Source organism: Ictidomys tridecemlineatus, chromosome 7 (genome assembly GCF_052094955.1).
Source record: "Ictidomys tridecemlineatus isolate mIctTri1 chromosome 7, mIctTri1.hap1, whole genome shotgun sequence".
Taxonomy (NCBI): Eukaryota; Metazoa; Chordata; class Mammalia; order Rodentia; family Sciuridae; genus Ictidomys; species Ictidomys tridecemlineatus.
The window spans coordinates 166,980,792-166,997,429 of NC_135483.1; the positions used below are offsets into that span (position 1 = coordinate 166,980,792).

The following is a 16,638-nucleotide window of genomic DNA, read 5'->3' on the forward strand; positions in this document are numbered from 1 at the left end:
ATTTGTAGTTAACTAACACAGATTAAAAATTTAGGACCATTATGTAACATATCAGGAATTCTAAGTTTTAATATAATATAAGCTGAGGATAATAGCATTGAACAGGAATATCAGAATAATGAATATCAGAGTAATTTGAGAAAATTTCAAAATATTTGTGGCAGACTTTGAAGGAAATTTTGGAAAAATGAATAGACTTGCCCTTTTAGGTGAAGGGAAGCTTATAGCAAAGGAAATGTTTGGTATATATTGGCTCTGACTACTTGGAGCAAAGACTGTGACAAGAGGAGCAGAGAGATCAAGTTGAGAGACTGAGGGCAAGCCAAGAGTTATTGATGGTAAGCAACCATTGAAGAACCATTCCAGATACTCATGCTGGGAAAAGATGGAAGTAGTATTTGTATTTCTGTGAATAGAACCGGAATAAGGCAGCCAGCTAGATTAGTGTTCAATACCAAGGATTAAGTGATTCAGGCCTAGGCTATAATTATAAATGGAAAAGAAGTAAAAATGCTGTATTTGTTTATATATTTATTTAATAAACATTAATTACACATCCCTTTTAATAGGGGTTGTGTTAGATATTGGGGTGACATTGATGAATAAAGCACTGTTCCTGCCCTCAAATAATACATGGGTAGGGGAAGCCAAGAATAATTAAGTATAGCATGATAGTATATTTTTGTTGTATTTCTTAGTAATTCATTGTGTCATTTCTTGCAGAGAATGGGAACAACTCTCCTTTGCCCAAATACGCAACCTCACCAAAACCTAACAATAGTTACATGTTCAAAAGGGAACCTCCTGAGGGTTGTGAAAGGGTCAAAGTCTTTGAAGAATGCTCGTAAGTATCCCCTTAAAAAAATTTTATTATGAGAATGTTCAAATAAGTTGAAAGAACAGTGTAGTGATCACCCACATATCTTCCACCCAGATTATGTGATTAACATTTTACAGTCTTTACTAAAAAAAACCACAGTACTCCAACTTAACCTCAATACTATTGTCATACTGAAAAAAATTAACAGTAGTTCTTAATACCTTCTAACATCCAGTTAGTATTCAGATCTCCTCAGTTGTCCCAGAATATTTTCTGTGGCTGTCATTTTTGCACTTGTACCCAGTCAAGTTCACACATTGAATTTAGCCACATGTTTAGTCAAGAGAGACCATGGAGATTTCACCTAGTGCAAGTCCCTTATTTCTAGGATTAAGTCCACTTCAGTTTTTGCTCACTTTGGGTCTCCAGTTCTGTAAACACTGTAAACAATTTTTAAATACTTTGCCAATATAGGAAATAATTCTTTTACTTTATAGAATTAATTATGTTACTATGATGAAGATGAGGTAAGAGGCAGGGTTTTTTTAGTTTTTGTTTTTTGGAAATGTGGAAATCAAACTTGGTGTCTCATGCATATTAAGTACACACTAAATCTGTACATAGCAAATACACTACTGAACAACTCCCAGCCCCAGAAACAGAGTTTTTAACTAGCAGCATCTAATACCCTTCATATTTTATCTTAAATATTTGTGTTGACTGGTACTCCAGTTAAGTACTTCCATCTTAAACCTATATTTCACCCAGAAAGATACAGCCTTGTGTTTTAAATAACTGAGGCTTCTTGCTTTCCAAGTAATAGTGATGGGTGTGTGAGATAAGCACATTAAAGATGAATATTGTTTGGGGATAAGATGACAGTTCTTACCCCTTACTCTCCAACTCACTGTGGCTAAGAGCTATCATTTTTGCTTTTTCTTACTGTGAAAACTAAAAGTACAATATGGAGGTAGTCCTCCAGTTCGCCCAGGTTGAATTTTTTCTCTCATCAACATCTTGGGCATCCTTTTGTTTCTCTTATGTACTGTGCTTCTTTTAACACAAATTCTGACTAATCTCGTCACACAAAGAGTACTGTCTTTGAATCCCATCAGCTCCTCTACCAGTAAACACCAGCTGTCAGTCTCTTATCTGCTTCTGTGACAGTAATTGAAAAATCTTGTGTTAGCAACTGCTTATTTTAGTCCCCCCCTACCCCCGCACTATGTCAGTCTATAAGTTTTAACTGATGCCAGCAGAGTTTAGTATTTTTGCAGATTTACTCTGTGGTGCATCCCTGCATCACAATCTCCTGGGGAATTTGTTGAAATGGCAGATTCACAGGCCTCAACCAGGCCTAATAAATCATATTTATGGCAGTAAAGCCTGAGTTCTGCATCTTTAAGCATCTCAGATGACTTTATGCTCAATTTGAAAATGGTGGCTTAGACCTTTTCATGAGAGTTCTTAGGAAGTGGGATTGTTCTAGGACTAGGGGGTGTAGCTCAGTGATAGAACATTTGCCTAGCCAAGAAGGAAGGAAGGAGGGAGGGAGGGAGGGAGGAAGGAAGAAAGAAAGGAAGGAAGGGAGGAAATGACTTTGAGTATTTGTTATATGTGTCATATGTTATCTGCCTTAACACTATTACATGAGGACTTATTGAACTATTTGTATCTCTCCCATACTTTGTATCTCATGGGAGAGGGAAAAAAACAGAAGTGTGTTTGTGTGGATGGATACACAGATAGAATAAAACAAGGTAAACCCTAAGATATTACATGTTTTATGGCATATGGATCTATTATTAGAAGGCAAACCTACTCTTTTTTTCAATATAATGTTTACTATTTTACTGGTAGAGATGAACATAAAGATAAAGAATGTGTAGCACACAAAAAACTATTAATATTTTAATTATGCTCCAAGGACTAATTAGTAGTATTAACCTAAGGGCAGATTTTTTTTAGAGGTGATTTTAACCTTCTATCAATAAAAAAAAGTTACTCAAGAGTTTAAAAACATTAGTCTCTTCTTGTCATAGCTATGTCAAAATTAGAACAAAACTCAGTGGACTCACAAACATTAAACTAAGGTAGTAGATTATTGCTTCTAATTTAAAAGTTTAGCTTGTTTAATAATTGTTTCAAGAATACTCTTTTCTGTAAGTCTTACTTTTGATTTAAAGTAGTAACTCTGACCTGAAGTGCAGCAGTTTGGGATTGGGAAGAGGTTATCTTTGGTTTCTAGAGAAAATCTGTTTACCTGAAAGAAAATAGGTAGTTAGATTTGGGCGCAAAAAGGCAAGACCACATTTTGTTCTGTCTCTACATACTCTTTTTGATAACTGCACATATGAGAGCCTTGCCAAATGTACTCAGTTCTTTTTAATCAAGTTAAATATTCTCTTGCTTGATCCCAGCTAAATCCTTGACCTCAGACTCATAGATAATTATGGGCTCTTTGCAGTATAGAGGTATCTTTTAGTTATATCTGTGTTGGAATAACTGCTTAAGAAAAAATAAAACTTTAAAACCAGCTCTGATTTTCTCTTTTAAATTTACTGTCTCTTCAGCTTTTTTATTAGGAATAAAGTGATGAGTGAGTTGGGGATTAAAATCAAGAGCAACACTGAACTTCACCACCCTTCAGCCAATTCCCCCAAATTCCTTGCCCCTACCCTTTGTGCTCCCAGTTCCTTTCTTAGTAAATAAAGAACTTAATCCCAAAATCCTTGGTACTGACTGCAGGTTCTCTTTCCATGGCTTCTCCCCTTTTCTCTGTCCCCACCCCCTCCCTCAATCTATGGGAAGGGCAGCACATCAGTCTGGATGCTTAAGAGAGCCCAGAGTAGTGTCAAACAAGAACCTTTCAGGAAAGGCAACTGGGGAGTGCAACATGATAAAATGAGGGCTCCAGGAACCTAAGCTACCAAAATGGGGCCTGGAGCCAGAGAAAGTATATCCCCTTTGCTGGCTGTTTTGTTAGAATTATGTGTGCTTATGGGGTCTCCATGAGTCAGGGCGCACACTTCTCTTTCCCTTCCAGTTTATAGCTTGAAAACATAGATGAGTCCTGTTTCAACCTAAGTGTTCATTTATTCAGGTTATTCCATTCTTGATTTCACTTTAATTTTGTGTTACTTCCATGTTGTGTTAAAAAAATTAATTTTTTAAGTATTTTTAATTTTTATGGAATACCATTAATACCAGAAATCTACTTTTCAACAATTTGGGATAATTTTCAAGATTATCTGGGGACAGCGAAGAATTCTGCTTCAGTGAAAACTTCGAAAGCCAAGGACTATTATTTTGATTTTGCATTTACATTGTGTAAATCATGGAAACCATCGTAGTCAACTCAGTGAATTACTTGAGAGATTCTTTTAAGAGCACTTGAAGAGAAAACACATGCCTGTCAAAGTTTAATCCTTCAGTGGGGGAACTTAGTAGAAGGTAGATATTGTGTATCATTAATTTCCTTGTGTTCTCCTTTCAGAATAGTGCAGACTTTGGAAAAATCATGGTAATGGAACACATTTTTATCATTAAATATCTGGCTTTTCTTTAGCTTTAGGAAATTATTCCTCTTGGTTATCTCAGGTCTTCCTTGACATGCAGCTGGTCCTCAGCCTGAGCCCCCCACATGGTAATAGGGCTGTCAAGGAACTGAACATGAGTGATGAATGGTGCTCTTCTGGGATCTAAGATACATATTTTGAATTATGCCTAAAAACACTTGGGTCCTTGACATTTGAAGCTTTTCACATAGCTTCAGTTTTGTGTTCCCTTTATGTATCTATGAGTTACCTGTTTTTAAAAAAATTAAAGAGGTTTTTTCCAGTGTTAAGTGACTTAATATATTGGGTTGTCTGTTCTGTGTCTAGACCAAAACAACTTCATGAAATTCCAGCCTTCTACTGTCCTGACAAAAACAAGGTGAATTTCATTCCTAAAAGCGGTTCTGCTTTCTGCCTCGTCAGCATCCTCAAGCCACTCCTTCCCACACCAGATCTTACCCTCAAGGGCTCTGGCCACAGCCTGACAGTCACCACTGGCATGACAACCACTCTGCTTCAGCCCATTGCTGTGGCCTCCCTGTCTACAAATGCAGAGCAAGACCGAGTCTCCCGAGGAACCAGTACGGTCTTGCCATCAGCCTCCCTTCTCCCACCTCCAGAACCAATCGAGGAAGCCGAAGGATAGGCCCCAATACTTCATGGCCATGGTTCTGGAAAATGGAGAACCTCCTCAGATCGCTTGACTATGATGGCAGCGTGGGCTCCCAGTTGGCTGTGACATGCTCCAGCTTTCCAGTGATAGTGAGGCTTCTGGAAGAGAGCAGCCCCTCTGACTGCTCCGCCCCACTCAAGGCCAGCCCTCAGTGCTTAGCCTGCTTTTTCTTAAAGCACTGAATGAAATAAGAAAGGTCTCATTTGGAAGGACAATATCACATTGTTTTTGTTTTCAAATTAGACTTAAAAAACAAAACACACACACACAAAATCTGATCCCTGAAAACATGATTCCTGAATCGAGACATGAATGATGCTGCAAGAACCATCTTTTATATGAAAATGACTATTTTATAATGCCAATGTTACATTTCTGAAACGTAGCAAACAGGATGTTCAAAAGATTCTTTGGTGGCCTCTGTTTCTTGTTTCCCTTTCTAGATGTGTACTTTTCTCAGCTGTTTTCAGCTTTGGGACCAAAGGGATTGTTGACATTTTCCCAGCAGTCTTAATCTCATGACTATGTTCTTCTCCCAAATAAGAATTGATAATAAGTAAATGCATTGAGCAAGTATATATAAAAAGAGATACAAAGCAATATTCCTACATTATGTGATTTATGTTTTTTGATGTCTAAAGTTTGTGCTTTGGGTGAAATATTTGTAAAACTGCTGTTTTCTTCACTTACTGTACACATTTCACCATGTGGTCAGAAAAGTTATAGTCTGAAGATAAATGCTTTAATATGTTCTCACCCATGTTGGAACTTGGTTTAAGAGTCGTGAGCCAAAAGGAAAACTACCCAGTGTTGATTGCTAAATAGGATTAAGGAGCCCTTTGGTTTTCTGTGAAGTGTGTATTGCGCTATTGCCCTCCTTTGCCACAGGTGTCATTCTGCCTTTAGTCATCACTGTATCATAGTCCCAAGAGACCCTAAAATGGCTGTGCATGGATTTCCTCCTTTGCTTTTGTGATGTTGTTGTCTTGTGGATTTGGTCAGGGTCAGTAGTTTGCCAGGAGTGTAATCCATTGAATAGTGATCCTTAGCCACAGAACCTTGAGACTGACTTTTTCTTTATGGTGGTTGGCACTGAGATTTATTGCCTACAGATTTTGCTAGTTTCCTCTCAAATACTCCACACAGTGGAGAAAACAGAGAAGAGCTTTGGAGCATAAACAACACTCACCTTGAAAAATCCATGCTGTTTTGGATTTGGGCTCATCCTTAGACAAACCTACTGCCAATATCACAAGACAACAGTATTTCATTTCTGCGTATGTGGTAGTAAAATTAAGGAGCAGCTCTGTTTGAGAAGTGAATTTCAGCAAAACAGTGTCAATTAAAAAGCATCCTTTAAATACCTTCATTTAGTATGTTATGATGCAATAAGTTACTGTTCCTATACAAACCATATGCAGAAAAAATTTAAGTCCTATTAAAGGGTTACTGTGTCAAAGGTAATATGTCGGCTTGTCCAGACAAATTCCATCAAGGAAAACCTAGTGGTAGCAATAAATCTTCTGAAAGGACTTTTATTTGTCTACCTTTACACATCTTAGCATTTAAAATATGCCCTATTAAGTTTAAAATGTATTTAGGTAAATCAGATAATTGCAAATGTTTGAGATGAATCTGTCAGGTTTTAGTTGATAGGACTGATGAATTTGGGTACTTTTTCCATCTAAAACTTAATTTTCTAGGAACTAGTAAATTGTGGCTTTTAACTCAGTAAAAGCTCAGTTATTGGGGGTCTTAAATTTTCTAGTTGGTTGGTTGTTGTTTTTTTTGAGTACCTTGATTGTTTGCCTTCTTTCTTATGCCTTTTGACTTTGCTCTTTCACCAGTGAGTATCTGCTCTATTGGAAACTGAAATCAGGTGAGTTGATATAAATCAGGAAGGAGGTAGTTAAAAATAAGGTTTTGTTTGATTTTTTTTTTTAAACCACCAGGTTTTGTTGTTGTTTGTTTGTTTTTAACCTGAGTATTGTTAAATATGTGTTCTTTCCTCCACCTTACGCTTACTTCTTTCCTCTTCTATCTCCAAGGGTGTTTTACAACAGAATGTCACTTTGTTAACAGTATATCTTTTTTATATTTGTCAAATTCACATCTTTCTGTAGAGTTTCAAATATCCTTAATCTGAAGTAATTAAAATCAGAGGAGAAGAGTTGTCAGATTTACTATTAACCGTCTTGTTAATAGAACTTCTAGTCTAATGTTTGGTTGTAAAGAAAATGTGAGATTTACAGGTAAATTAATTGTATGACAACCAGACACAGTCCCTGGTTTGGGCATAATGCAGCTGAGATTTGGTGGGAGAACTTCCAAGGTACAAAACAACTCTGCCAGTGCCAAAGGGCTAATTTTTAAGCATATAAGCTTTATCACATTCTTCAAAAATATTAACCGTAGGTCCATCTGGCTGTTTTATTTAACCCTTAGTTACTAGTGGTTCATTTCTTTAAAATGGGTCTTATCTCAAAGAATGCACAACATTTTATCCTAAAATTACAATTCATGATTATTGTATTTTTTAGAAAAACTGAACAGAAAGTAAATAGAATACCTTCAGTGGGTATATAATTTTTTTCAAATTAAATTCACTTTCACTGCAGAAAAAGAAAACTGGGTGGCATGTGTCTATCAGCAAAAGGAACTATTATCTAGTTATTCACTTTGTAGGTCTTAATTATATTTTTACTCTTAATTTCTTTCTTGTGATGATAAAACATATATTTACTGTTTCTGATCATGACTAAGTCTATTACTTATCATGGCTTTTGTGAGCAATTATGTTTTAAAAATACCAGTTTTGCCTCTCTGGTTAAATATGGATGCCAAGATTATTTTTTAACCAATTTCTTCATTTTGCTTAAAATGTTTCATATACTTGGAACCACAGGCCAAATCAGCCTTTTAGAAGGTGCTATTGCTCACTTTGGAATATCTGGCAACACGAAAGGCATTTTTTTTTTTGAATAGTGGTTTTTCACTTCAAGAAAGTATTTTAAAAATGGCAGAATTTATAGCCTTCTCTATGTGCAAGATAATGACTAAGTTGTCAGGATTTTATTTTAAGGAAAATAAAAGAAAAATTGCCATTACTAAATATACTTTGCTTTTCTAATCTTCACATTCATTCCTTAATGCTTGTATTTTTAGTGTTTCAAAACTGGACCAGTAGAATGCTGAATTTGCAAAAATAAAGCTAATAATACTTAACTCTGCACTTTAAGGTTTACGTTTTGCTCTGCCTAAATGAGTGATAAGCAGAGTAGCCCTGAACAATATTTTGTTTATACAGTCCTGTTGAAGAATATAATTTATGTTTTATAAGCTCTGCATCTTTCATCTGTTGACGCTGTGTAAATCTTTTTAAATGCAATTTTTAAAAATTTTGTTTTCTAACAAAATTCTCCCAAAAAGAGCATTTCCAATGGTAATAGATATTGTTACTATGTACTTATGTATTCCCTGTACCTGAACACTTGTTGCTGCCTCACAAGAAAATAGAACTTTTATGTTAAAAAATAAAGTCTGTTCTTGAGAGTTTTTTTTCTTTGTATTTTTATGAATAGTGTCTCAAATTAGATTTCTTTTCAGACATTTCTAGTCTGATATCATAAACAGTATGTATGTTGTTTTTCAGAAATTGATACAAAAATGTGTTAAGCAGCAGGTTCCCTGGTTACCCTTACTTGCTCTAGAACCAAAGGTATCTGATCATTGTGGGAGGTGCTAAGCAAACATCAAAATGTAAGCACACCAACAGATATATTTGTTTACAAGTAATTCAGTACTTCATAGTTTATTAGAGATGATTTAGCTGAGTAGTCAGTTTCATTTTAAAGTATATAAAGAGGTTTTTTCAAAATTTTTTTATTAAATCATACTCTTCCTCTGTTTCAGTGGTTTATATATACAAGACAGTTGTCTGGGGTGAGGAGAGCTGGTTAGATGAACCCAATTAACAGCAACCTGTAATCACTTAGAAAGCCCAGGTATGTTTTACCTGAAAGTAATTTGGTCATTAAACCGCTGCATTATAAATTTTTAATAACTGTTTCTAGGCTGGGGATGTAGCTCGGTGTAAGAGTACTTGCCTGGCATGTGAGAGGTCTTGGGTTCAATCCTCAATACTTCCAAAATAAATTAGACACACACACACACACACACACACACACGTACATACGTACGTACATACTCACACACCCACATAATTTCTAAAGGAAAAGTTAACCAGAATTTGGAGATAACTAATGTATATAATTTATTAGTACCAAATGCAAGGAGAATCAAATTGGCACACTGTTTCTTTCCTTTGATCTTCTTCACTTCTTTTGAAGAGGTTGAGAGAAGCAAATATGTGAAATACTTTTGATATTCTCTTCATAGCGTTTTCCTGCTGAAGTATCAAATATCAAGAGTTTTTTCCCTTGTTAAGATTAGGTATGCTTTTTAAATATTTCTGAAAATTTATAGTAGGACATGGTATGATTATACCAGTAAGTAAACTTTGCATCTCTATGGTTCAGTGTTTTTCAAAGTGAAATGAATTAAATGGGTCCAATCAACTTTTTAAAAAAGGAAGCAGGATAGAAAACAATACATTCATATACAAGGAGAGTATTTGTGTGTGTGTGTGTGTGTGTGTGTGTGTGTGTAAAACTTAAAAGAGATCCTTACACATGTACCAGATTGTAATGTAAAAAGTGTGTGTTACTTAGGATTATAATTAAAATGATAGGAAAAATATTGCTCTAGATAGAACTTCTGTGATGGTCTAGTATCATAATGCAGAGAAGAAACTTGGAGTCTTCAAGACATTGTCTCCACTTCCTTTTATTAGTATTTCCAAAACTGCTGGTCTTACTAAAACACACATAGAATACTTGTCTTTCAGGTTTTGTTTTTTTTTTTAATGGTATCAGAGATTGAACCCAGAGGCATTTAACCACTGAACTATAAATCCCCAATCCTTTTTTAAAAAGAGATGGGTCCTGTTAAGTTGCTTAGGGCCCCAGGAAGTTGCTGAGCCTGCTTTTGAACTTTGGATCCTCCTGCTTAGCCTCCCAAGCTGCTGGGATTACAGATGTGTGCCACTGCAACCAGCCTCAGTACTTTACATCTTCAAACTAACAGTTTACCTCCATAAATTCACCAATATGGATTAGTCCTGCTTAACCATCATATTTTGCAGAAGAGCATTATGGATGTTGTTATGCTAGAAAACAGTAGTGTAAGCACCAACTTTAATCCCGTGTCTTAAGCAGCTATTTTTGAGATCATTCAGATGATTCAATGAGAAACAGAAGGTTCTGGATTTAGAGGCACAGTTTGGGTGCCAGTCCAGGCCCTACTGATAAATGACCAAGGCAAGAAACAACTTTCTTTGTACCTTAGTTTTCCTATATTTATGTGATGAAATTTTCGACAGTAGTGCTCTCACTTAAATTGAGTAGTAAATATGAAAATAACTTTAAAAACTACAAGCAAACATTAGTTATCTTTCTCTGTATTTTGCCAGGTAAGTTTATTCATTCCACAAAAGGGTTTTGGTCATCTAAAGTCCCATAAAATGGATTTTAGCTTGTAAAGCATAATATACTCAAAGTGTTGACAGATTGTACTAAAGATTGGTAATGCTTACGAATGGCTTGCCAGGTGCAAGCACTTGTTACAATAAACGTATGAAGTCAGGGACTGCTATTTTCACTGCCTTACAACAAAATTGGAATTAGGTTAAGTAACAGACATCTAGAGAATATCAAAGCCTGTTTTTGAATGAAGTCTGACTCCAGAACTCTTCGTAACCACTAAGCCTTGTGCTCTTTATTCTGTACCAGTGACATTGGTAAAATATAGGTCTTAGTATCATTGCAGATTGTGTCATTAGGTCATTGCCCTGTTTGTTTTCCTTTGTGGTTCTCTTTGCTATAGGTGCTGGCAGCCTTGCTCAAAAGGCCAAAGAAAGGAACTGGTTGGGCAGTTCCTGACTAAGGAATTTAGTGACAAATCCTCAAATGCTCCACCACTGAGCTACATCCTTAGCTTCTCTAGTTTTTAAGGTTGCTATGACTGCATAAATTAAATTTTTTTTAAATCTGGGGAGAGATTTAAATTAAAGAGGTAGAAACTAACTACAATCATTTTTGGTAAGTACTTTCCTTTGCCTGACTTGTTGAGAAAGACCTGAAGGTAATTTTTATTTTATTTTTAAAATTTTTTTCCAGCACTGGGGATTGAACCTGGGACCTTGCACATACTAGGCAAGCGCTCTACCACTGAACTACATCCCCCAGCCTTAAAGGTAAATTTTAAATCTCAACATAGTCTGTTCATTTTAGGGAGCAAAGACAATGAAAAGGCTGGATCACAGTGCAACAAATGTGCCTTAATGTACTACAGAACATAAAATATATGGTATTGATAGTGATGTTAATAGTGTTTTCTTTATGCACAGCAAGGCTGTAGGTATATTACTTTGAAATGGGAAGAAAGGAACTTCTGTTTTGACTTTTTTAGGTGGTAGTAAGGTACAGTCACAAGAGGAGATAGGAGAGACAGAAAGCAAAACAAAAACAAAAAGGTTTATTCACAGGTCTGAAAGAGACAGTCACAGCATACCAAGCGGGTCACCTGGGAGACAGCACCATCGGAGGGGAGGTGCTTTACCAAGCAGGTGGAAACAAAGAGGCCAAGACGAATGGGCAAGTACCTTGGGAGCAGGAATAAATACACCAGAAAAGGTATGAGGGGATTTCAGTGTGTAAGTGTTTCTAATAATGGTATGAAGAATAGGAAACTCCTGACAGGGGACCCGCCTGTATCACACTGGTGCACCTGCTTTCCTGGCCCAGGTGCTCACAGCCTGTTTGTGGGAAGTTTGAGGCAGCAAGACGTTTTAAAGCGTACAATATAAATGCAAAAATGTACACTTCAAAATCTTACCCATTAACACCAGCCCCACCTTTATTTCATCTTGCATTCACTCTTTGGCCAACAATTGATCTATTTACACCACTGAGTAAAGAACCATGTCTTGACTTGAAATGCCAAGGACAGGGTTGTGTGGCAGCTCAGTAACAAAGCACTTGCTTAGCATGCATGAGGCCCTGGATTCCAGCACTACACACACACACAAATACCATGGACAGTTTTTATTGAAGTCTCTAAGTCTTCTTTTAAATGGTATGTGAAAGCTAGAAGAATGTATTTTATGTTGGGCTTCTGGATATGATTCTAATAATTTTTCACCCCAATCTGTTTGGTAGGTTTTCTTTGCTATTTAAATTCCTTACTACTGTATTGCTTTCAGTACTACTGAATTAGTGAAAATTGTAAAGTTTTAGTTCCTTCCTAATTTCTATGTTCCAAGATTATGGGCTGCTTCATTGTTCAGAGGAAAGACAGAGGGCCCTGCCAATACTATGGATGACAGAAATACCTGGATCGGTTCTGGCACCCTCTTTTTTAAAAATTCCTGCCTTCAGTAAATTAAGTTAAATACTATGGCTTATATTTCATTGGTTACTTCTAGGCTCAAAAGTTTGAGAATTTGTTACTAAAAGTATTTATACAGAGAACACACACTCTTGTTTCCCATACCTTAGACAACCCCCCTCAGTTTGAGGTAAATCAGTCTTAACAAGGTCATGAATTGCTGTGGTTTAATTGTCATTCTGAATTCTGTTTTCATTCTTATCAATTTCATTTGTGAAACCATGGGGTGAAACCCATGTTTTAAATAGGGAAACAAAAATTGGATTGTATCAAACATTTCAGGAAACAAACTTTTTTGTTTTATGCCACCTTGCAGTCTTTACTAAAAGAGGCTCAGAAAAATAGAGCGCATTTAAATTTCCTTTGTTCTATTCCTCTAAGACGTTTACATTTCTAGATGATCTATAAAGACAGTTATGTGAATAAGTACCTATAGTTGAAATACAAAAACTTCTTTTTCAGTTTGCAAATACTAGAACCTATTTTGTCTAAATAGTATGTTTCTAATCTTTTTAGAGCTATATTCTGCAATTAAAAGAAAGATTAAAAAAATACAAAGTTCCAATGATATGTGATCTTATGCCTTAGTATTCCTGCCTCTCCTATAAACTGTAAAAAAGAGTTAAATTTTAGTTCTGCTGGAGGCTTTTCTAAGCTTCAATGCATTAGCATCTGGTAGAAAGCAGAAGATAGGTTTTTCCCTCACTTAATATAAAAGGTATCCCTTTTGAAAGAGCTAGTCTTGCTCTACTTTAGGTTTAGGATTGATTCATTCTTATTTGAATGAATGTTCTAGATTAAATTTGCTGAGGCAGTTAGTGTTGCTTCTGGGTTAAATGGCAAACTACATGCTCTGTTGAAAAAGGAAACAGCTGAACAACAAAAACCCTTTGACGTTTCAATGTGGGGTCACATTTGCTCTTGGAAAATTGAGGTGGTTATCCCTTCACATGAACCGTGTGGGATTTAAGCTTCTGGTTTGTAGAGATCACTGGTTTTCCAACTCATTGAAGTATCTGTTTATACCAGGTGATGGGGACTGCTTTCCATGAATGTGAGAGACATGTACTACTAATACTTGCACACCAATGTGTTAGGCTACTACTGCTGAGTAAGATGGCACAAACCTAAGACAATAAAAATTAGTATTTTTTGAGGCAGTCAAATTTGAAAGTTAGTCACCATGAGTCACTGTGGGCATAGAATTTAGACTATGATTCATAATCATTATCTTGGTGATTAAATCTTGGCAAAATAATGACTTCTGCATTCTGAAAATTTTCACTGACTAAAAAGGAAGAATTAAAAGAAATGTTTCTGTAGAGATAATAAAGTCATTAAAAACAGATAAATATAGGAAAAATGTGAAAAGATACTAGGAAAGATTTCATACTCTTTTCCTGAGTCCATGTTTCTGGCCCTCGGATAAGCTTTTTCTGGCCTGTGCAGTTGTTGGCCATGGTAGAGGTTTTCTAGAGAGCTCCTGGGCATTTAACTTTGTACATAGGCCAGAATGCTGTGGATGGGAGGTGGGCTGCATTTTACCTACTCCAGTCCGTTCCTTAAAAATGTTTACCATATACAATGACTTAGACATTACCAGTAGCTTTCTTCTAAATAAGTCTGTTTAGAATGAGAAGCACATGAAAGCTACTGTGAACAATTTAATGAAAATGTCTTCTTATGGTGTTGCAACGCATTGGTTGGCAAAAATAAAACAGTTGGAAAATTGCCTCAAACTAAAGGGCAGGGGGGAAAAAAAGGAAATTGAGCGATGTGTGTACAGTAGATATTTTCATCAGCTTTCTCTAACTTCCATTAAATAGCTTCACCTCCAGAACTTAGGTTCTAAAACTAAGTAATAGTTTTTGCTTAATAATCAAATAGAGCCTCAGATGATGTCTCCCATAGAAAGGGAGCAGTGCAAAAATAGGACACTCCTCTATTGATCATGTAGAGTTTTCTGTGTCTCTGCCAGAAAATATTCTGGGTTGAATTGTGTTAAGAAATATGGGGTAACTACTGCAAAATATGTATAAGGATAAGGTGTTTAAAATTGAAGTTTTTAAGTAATTTTAGGAATACCATTGCCAGTTTGTTAGCGAATCTTGTTTTCTTTTCAGGAAGAAAATGAATACTGCATATTACTCTATAGCAAAATGTGAAAAATCAGGCCTAAAGATATTTGTACAATGTCTTGAATCTTGCTGCATATTCTTGTGGTTTATGAAATGGGTAGGTATTTTTTTTTCATTTCTACAGAGGATAAGCTTGACAAATAAATCATCTTGCTCCTTCCCCCATGAAAATTTAATAAATGAATTAGGGGTGTCCATGATTTTGTATAAATGAAAGGTAACTTTACATTTTAGCCTCCAAATGGAGAAAAACAAGTACAGGTTTCTCTGATTTCTTTAAAGCAAATTGAGTTCTCAAAGCTTACTCTACCTTTCTAATCAAAGACAAAGCTGGTCTAGTGCTATTTTCCACAATAGAAATCCCCTCCCTGTTTTATTTAAAAACCAACCCCAAACCACAACCCAATTTACATACTGTCCTTTATTCACATATAGAATTCTCATAGCCAGCAGGGCAATTTAAAAACACTTTCAAGAGGAATAATCCTAAGTCCTTTTTGGCAGAATTACCCTGTCTTTTTGACATAGATTTTGGTATCTAAAAATTGCAGACTCAGTGGTTTCTAAAATTTTCCACATAGTATCAACCTCTGCAAATCCAAGATACTATAGCTATACTTAATCTATTCAAAAGTGGACCTTACTATCTGTCTAGAGTCAGCTGATAGGTGTTATATTCACCAACACCATGCTTTTGTGTGTGGATTGCAATATAAACCTTTTTACAAAAGCAATATGTTGCAAAATTGATGTCGCAAGACCCCCAAAATGACATTATAATTTCAGTCAAGCATTAAGAAGTTCATCATCTGAGTGTCCAATGGCATCTGGATTTGAAAGTGGATCCAAGTCTGCAAATAGATTGAACCAGGCTGACATGTCTTGGTTACCACTTTTGGGGGCTATTAAAAAAGAAAAAAGGAAACATATCAAAGAGTTTCAACTTTTTGAAGTCATATTTTTGTCCCACCTTTATAATTATTTAAATTATAATGAAGTAGATTATTCTTTTAAATAAAAAATTAAACTGACCATAATAATCAATTATATTTCCTTTAGGATAAATTAGCAAAGATAATGCAAATACCTTATGCTTTACTGATTCTACTAAAATTGAGTAATTGCATACTGCCCTGTGAAAAGACTTGAGAAGAGTAAAATGGCAAGCAATAATTACTACAGTCATTTTAGAAACATTTAATTTTAAGATAATGTATAGAAGGCTGTATTTTATTTATTTATTTTTATGTGGTGCTGAGGATTGAATCCAGGGCTTCGCATGTGCTAGGCAAGCGCTGAGTCACAACCCCAGCCCCTAGGATAAGGTAACTTTCTTTTCACAGGACAACAGAGGAACAATTTGAGCACCAAAATGATTACATAATGACTAGGAAACCTTGAAAAACCATGAATCTATACTGATAATAAATGGGAAAGAAGAGAGGTCTCTTGTTTATAGCAGAGTAGTGAGAACCAATGAAGGAAATAAATTATATCAATAAGACTTGAAAATTCGATCTATAAATGAATAGATTACCAAATAGGGTGTACCCACTCAATGGAATGTTCTTCAGCCTTGCAAGCCTGTCATGTGCTATAGGATGAATGAAACTTGAGGGCATTATACCAAATGAAATACCTGGTCACCAAAAAGCAGATTGTATTATTCCACTTGTATGAAGTATCTAAAGTGATCAAACTTACAGAAAGTAGAATGGTGGTTCCCAGGGGCTCAAGGAAGAGGAAATGGGGAGTGTTGCTTCGTGGGTACAGACTTTCAGATTAATGTGATGAGAAAGTTCTGAAGACTTGTATTCATACTCATGTGGACATAAATTATGGAACTATTAGTGTTAAAACTGGTTGGGAGGGGCTGGGTTTATGATCAGTGGTAGAGCGCTCCCCTAGCATGTGCTAGGTGCCGGTGCGAGCCTCAGCACCACA

The 16,638-nt window shown here is 35.9% G+C and overlaps 2 protein-coding genes across 4 annotated transcripts in view; one reads left to right on the top strand and one right to left on the bottom strand.

Moving 5' to 3' along the window:
• Fam117b (family with sequence similarity 117 member B) overlaps positions 1 to 8,602 on the top strand; it is a 93,659-nt gene extending 85,057 nt beyond the window's left edge. Inside the window, exons 7-8 of the mRNA XM_078017873.1 lie at positions 724 to 844; positions 4,705 to 8,602. Of these exons, the coding sequence (XP_077873999.1) occupies positions 724 to 844; positions 4,705 to 5,023 (440 nt within the window). The 3' untranslated portion in view covers positions 5,024 to 8,602. The remainder of the gene's footprint in view (positions 1 to 723; positions 845 to 4,704) is intronic.
• Positions 8,603 to 9,879: 1,277 nt separating this feature from the next.
• Positions 9,880 to 16,638, bottom strand: part of Ica1l (islet cell autoantigen 1 like) — a 66,944-nt gene continuing 60,185 nt past the window's right edge. For all 3 annotated transcript variants that reach the window (XM_040294728.2, XM_013364587.4, XM_021735693.3), the window contains one exon: positions 9,880 to 15,596. In XM_040294728.2, coding sequence (XP_040150662.1) covers positions 15,481 to 15,596 — 116 coding nt within the window. In that variant the 3' untranslated portion in view covers positions 9,880 to 15,480. The remainder of the gene's footprint in view (positions 15,597 to 16,638) is intronic.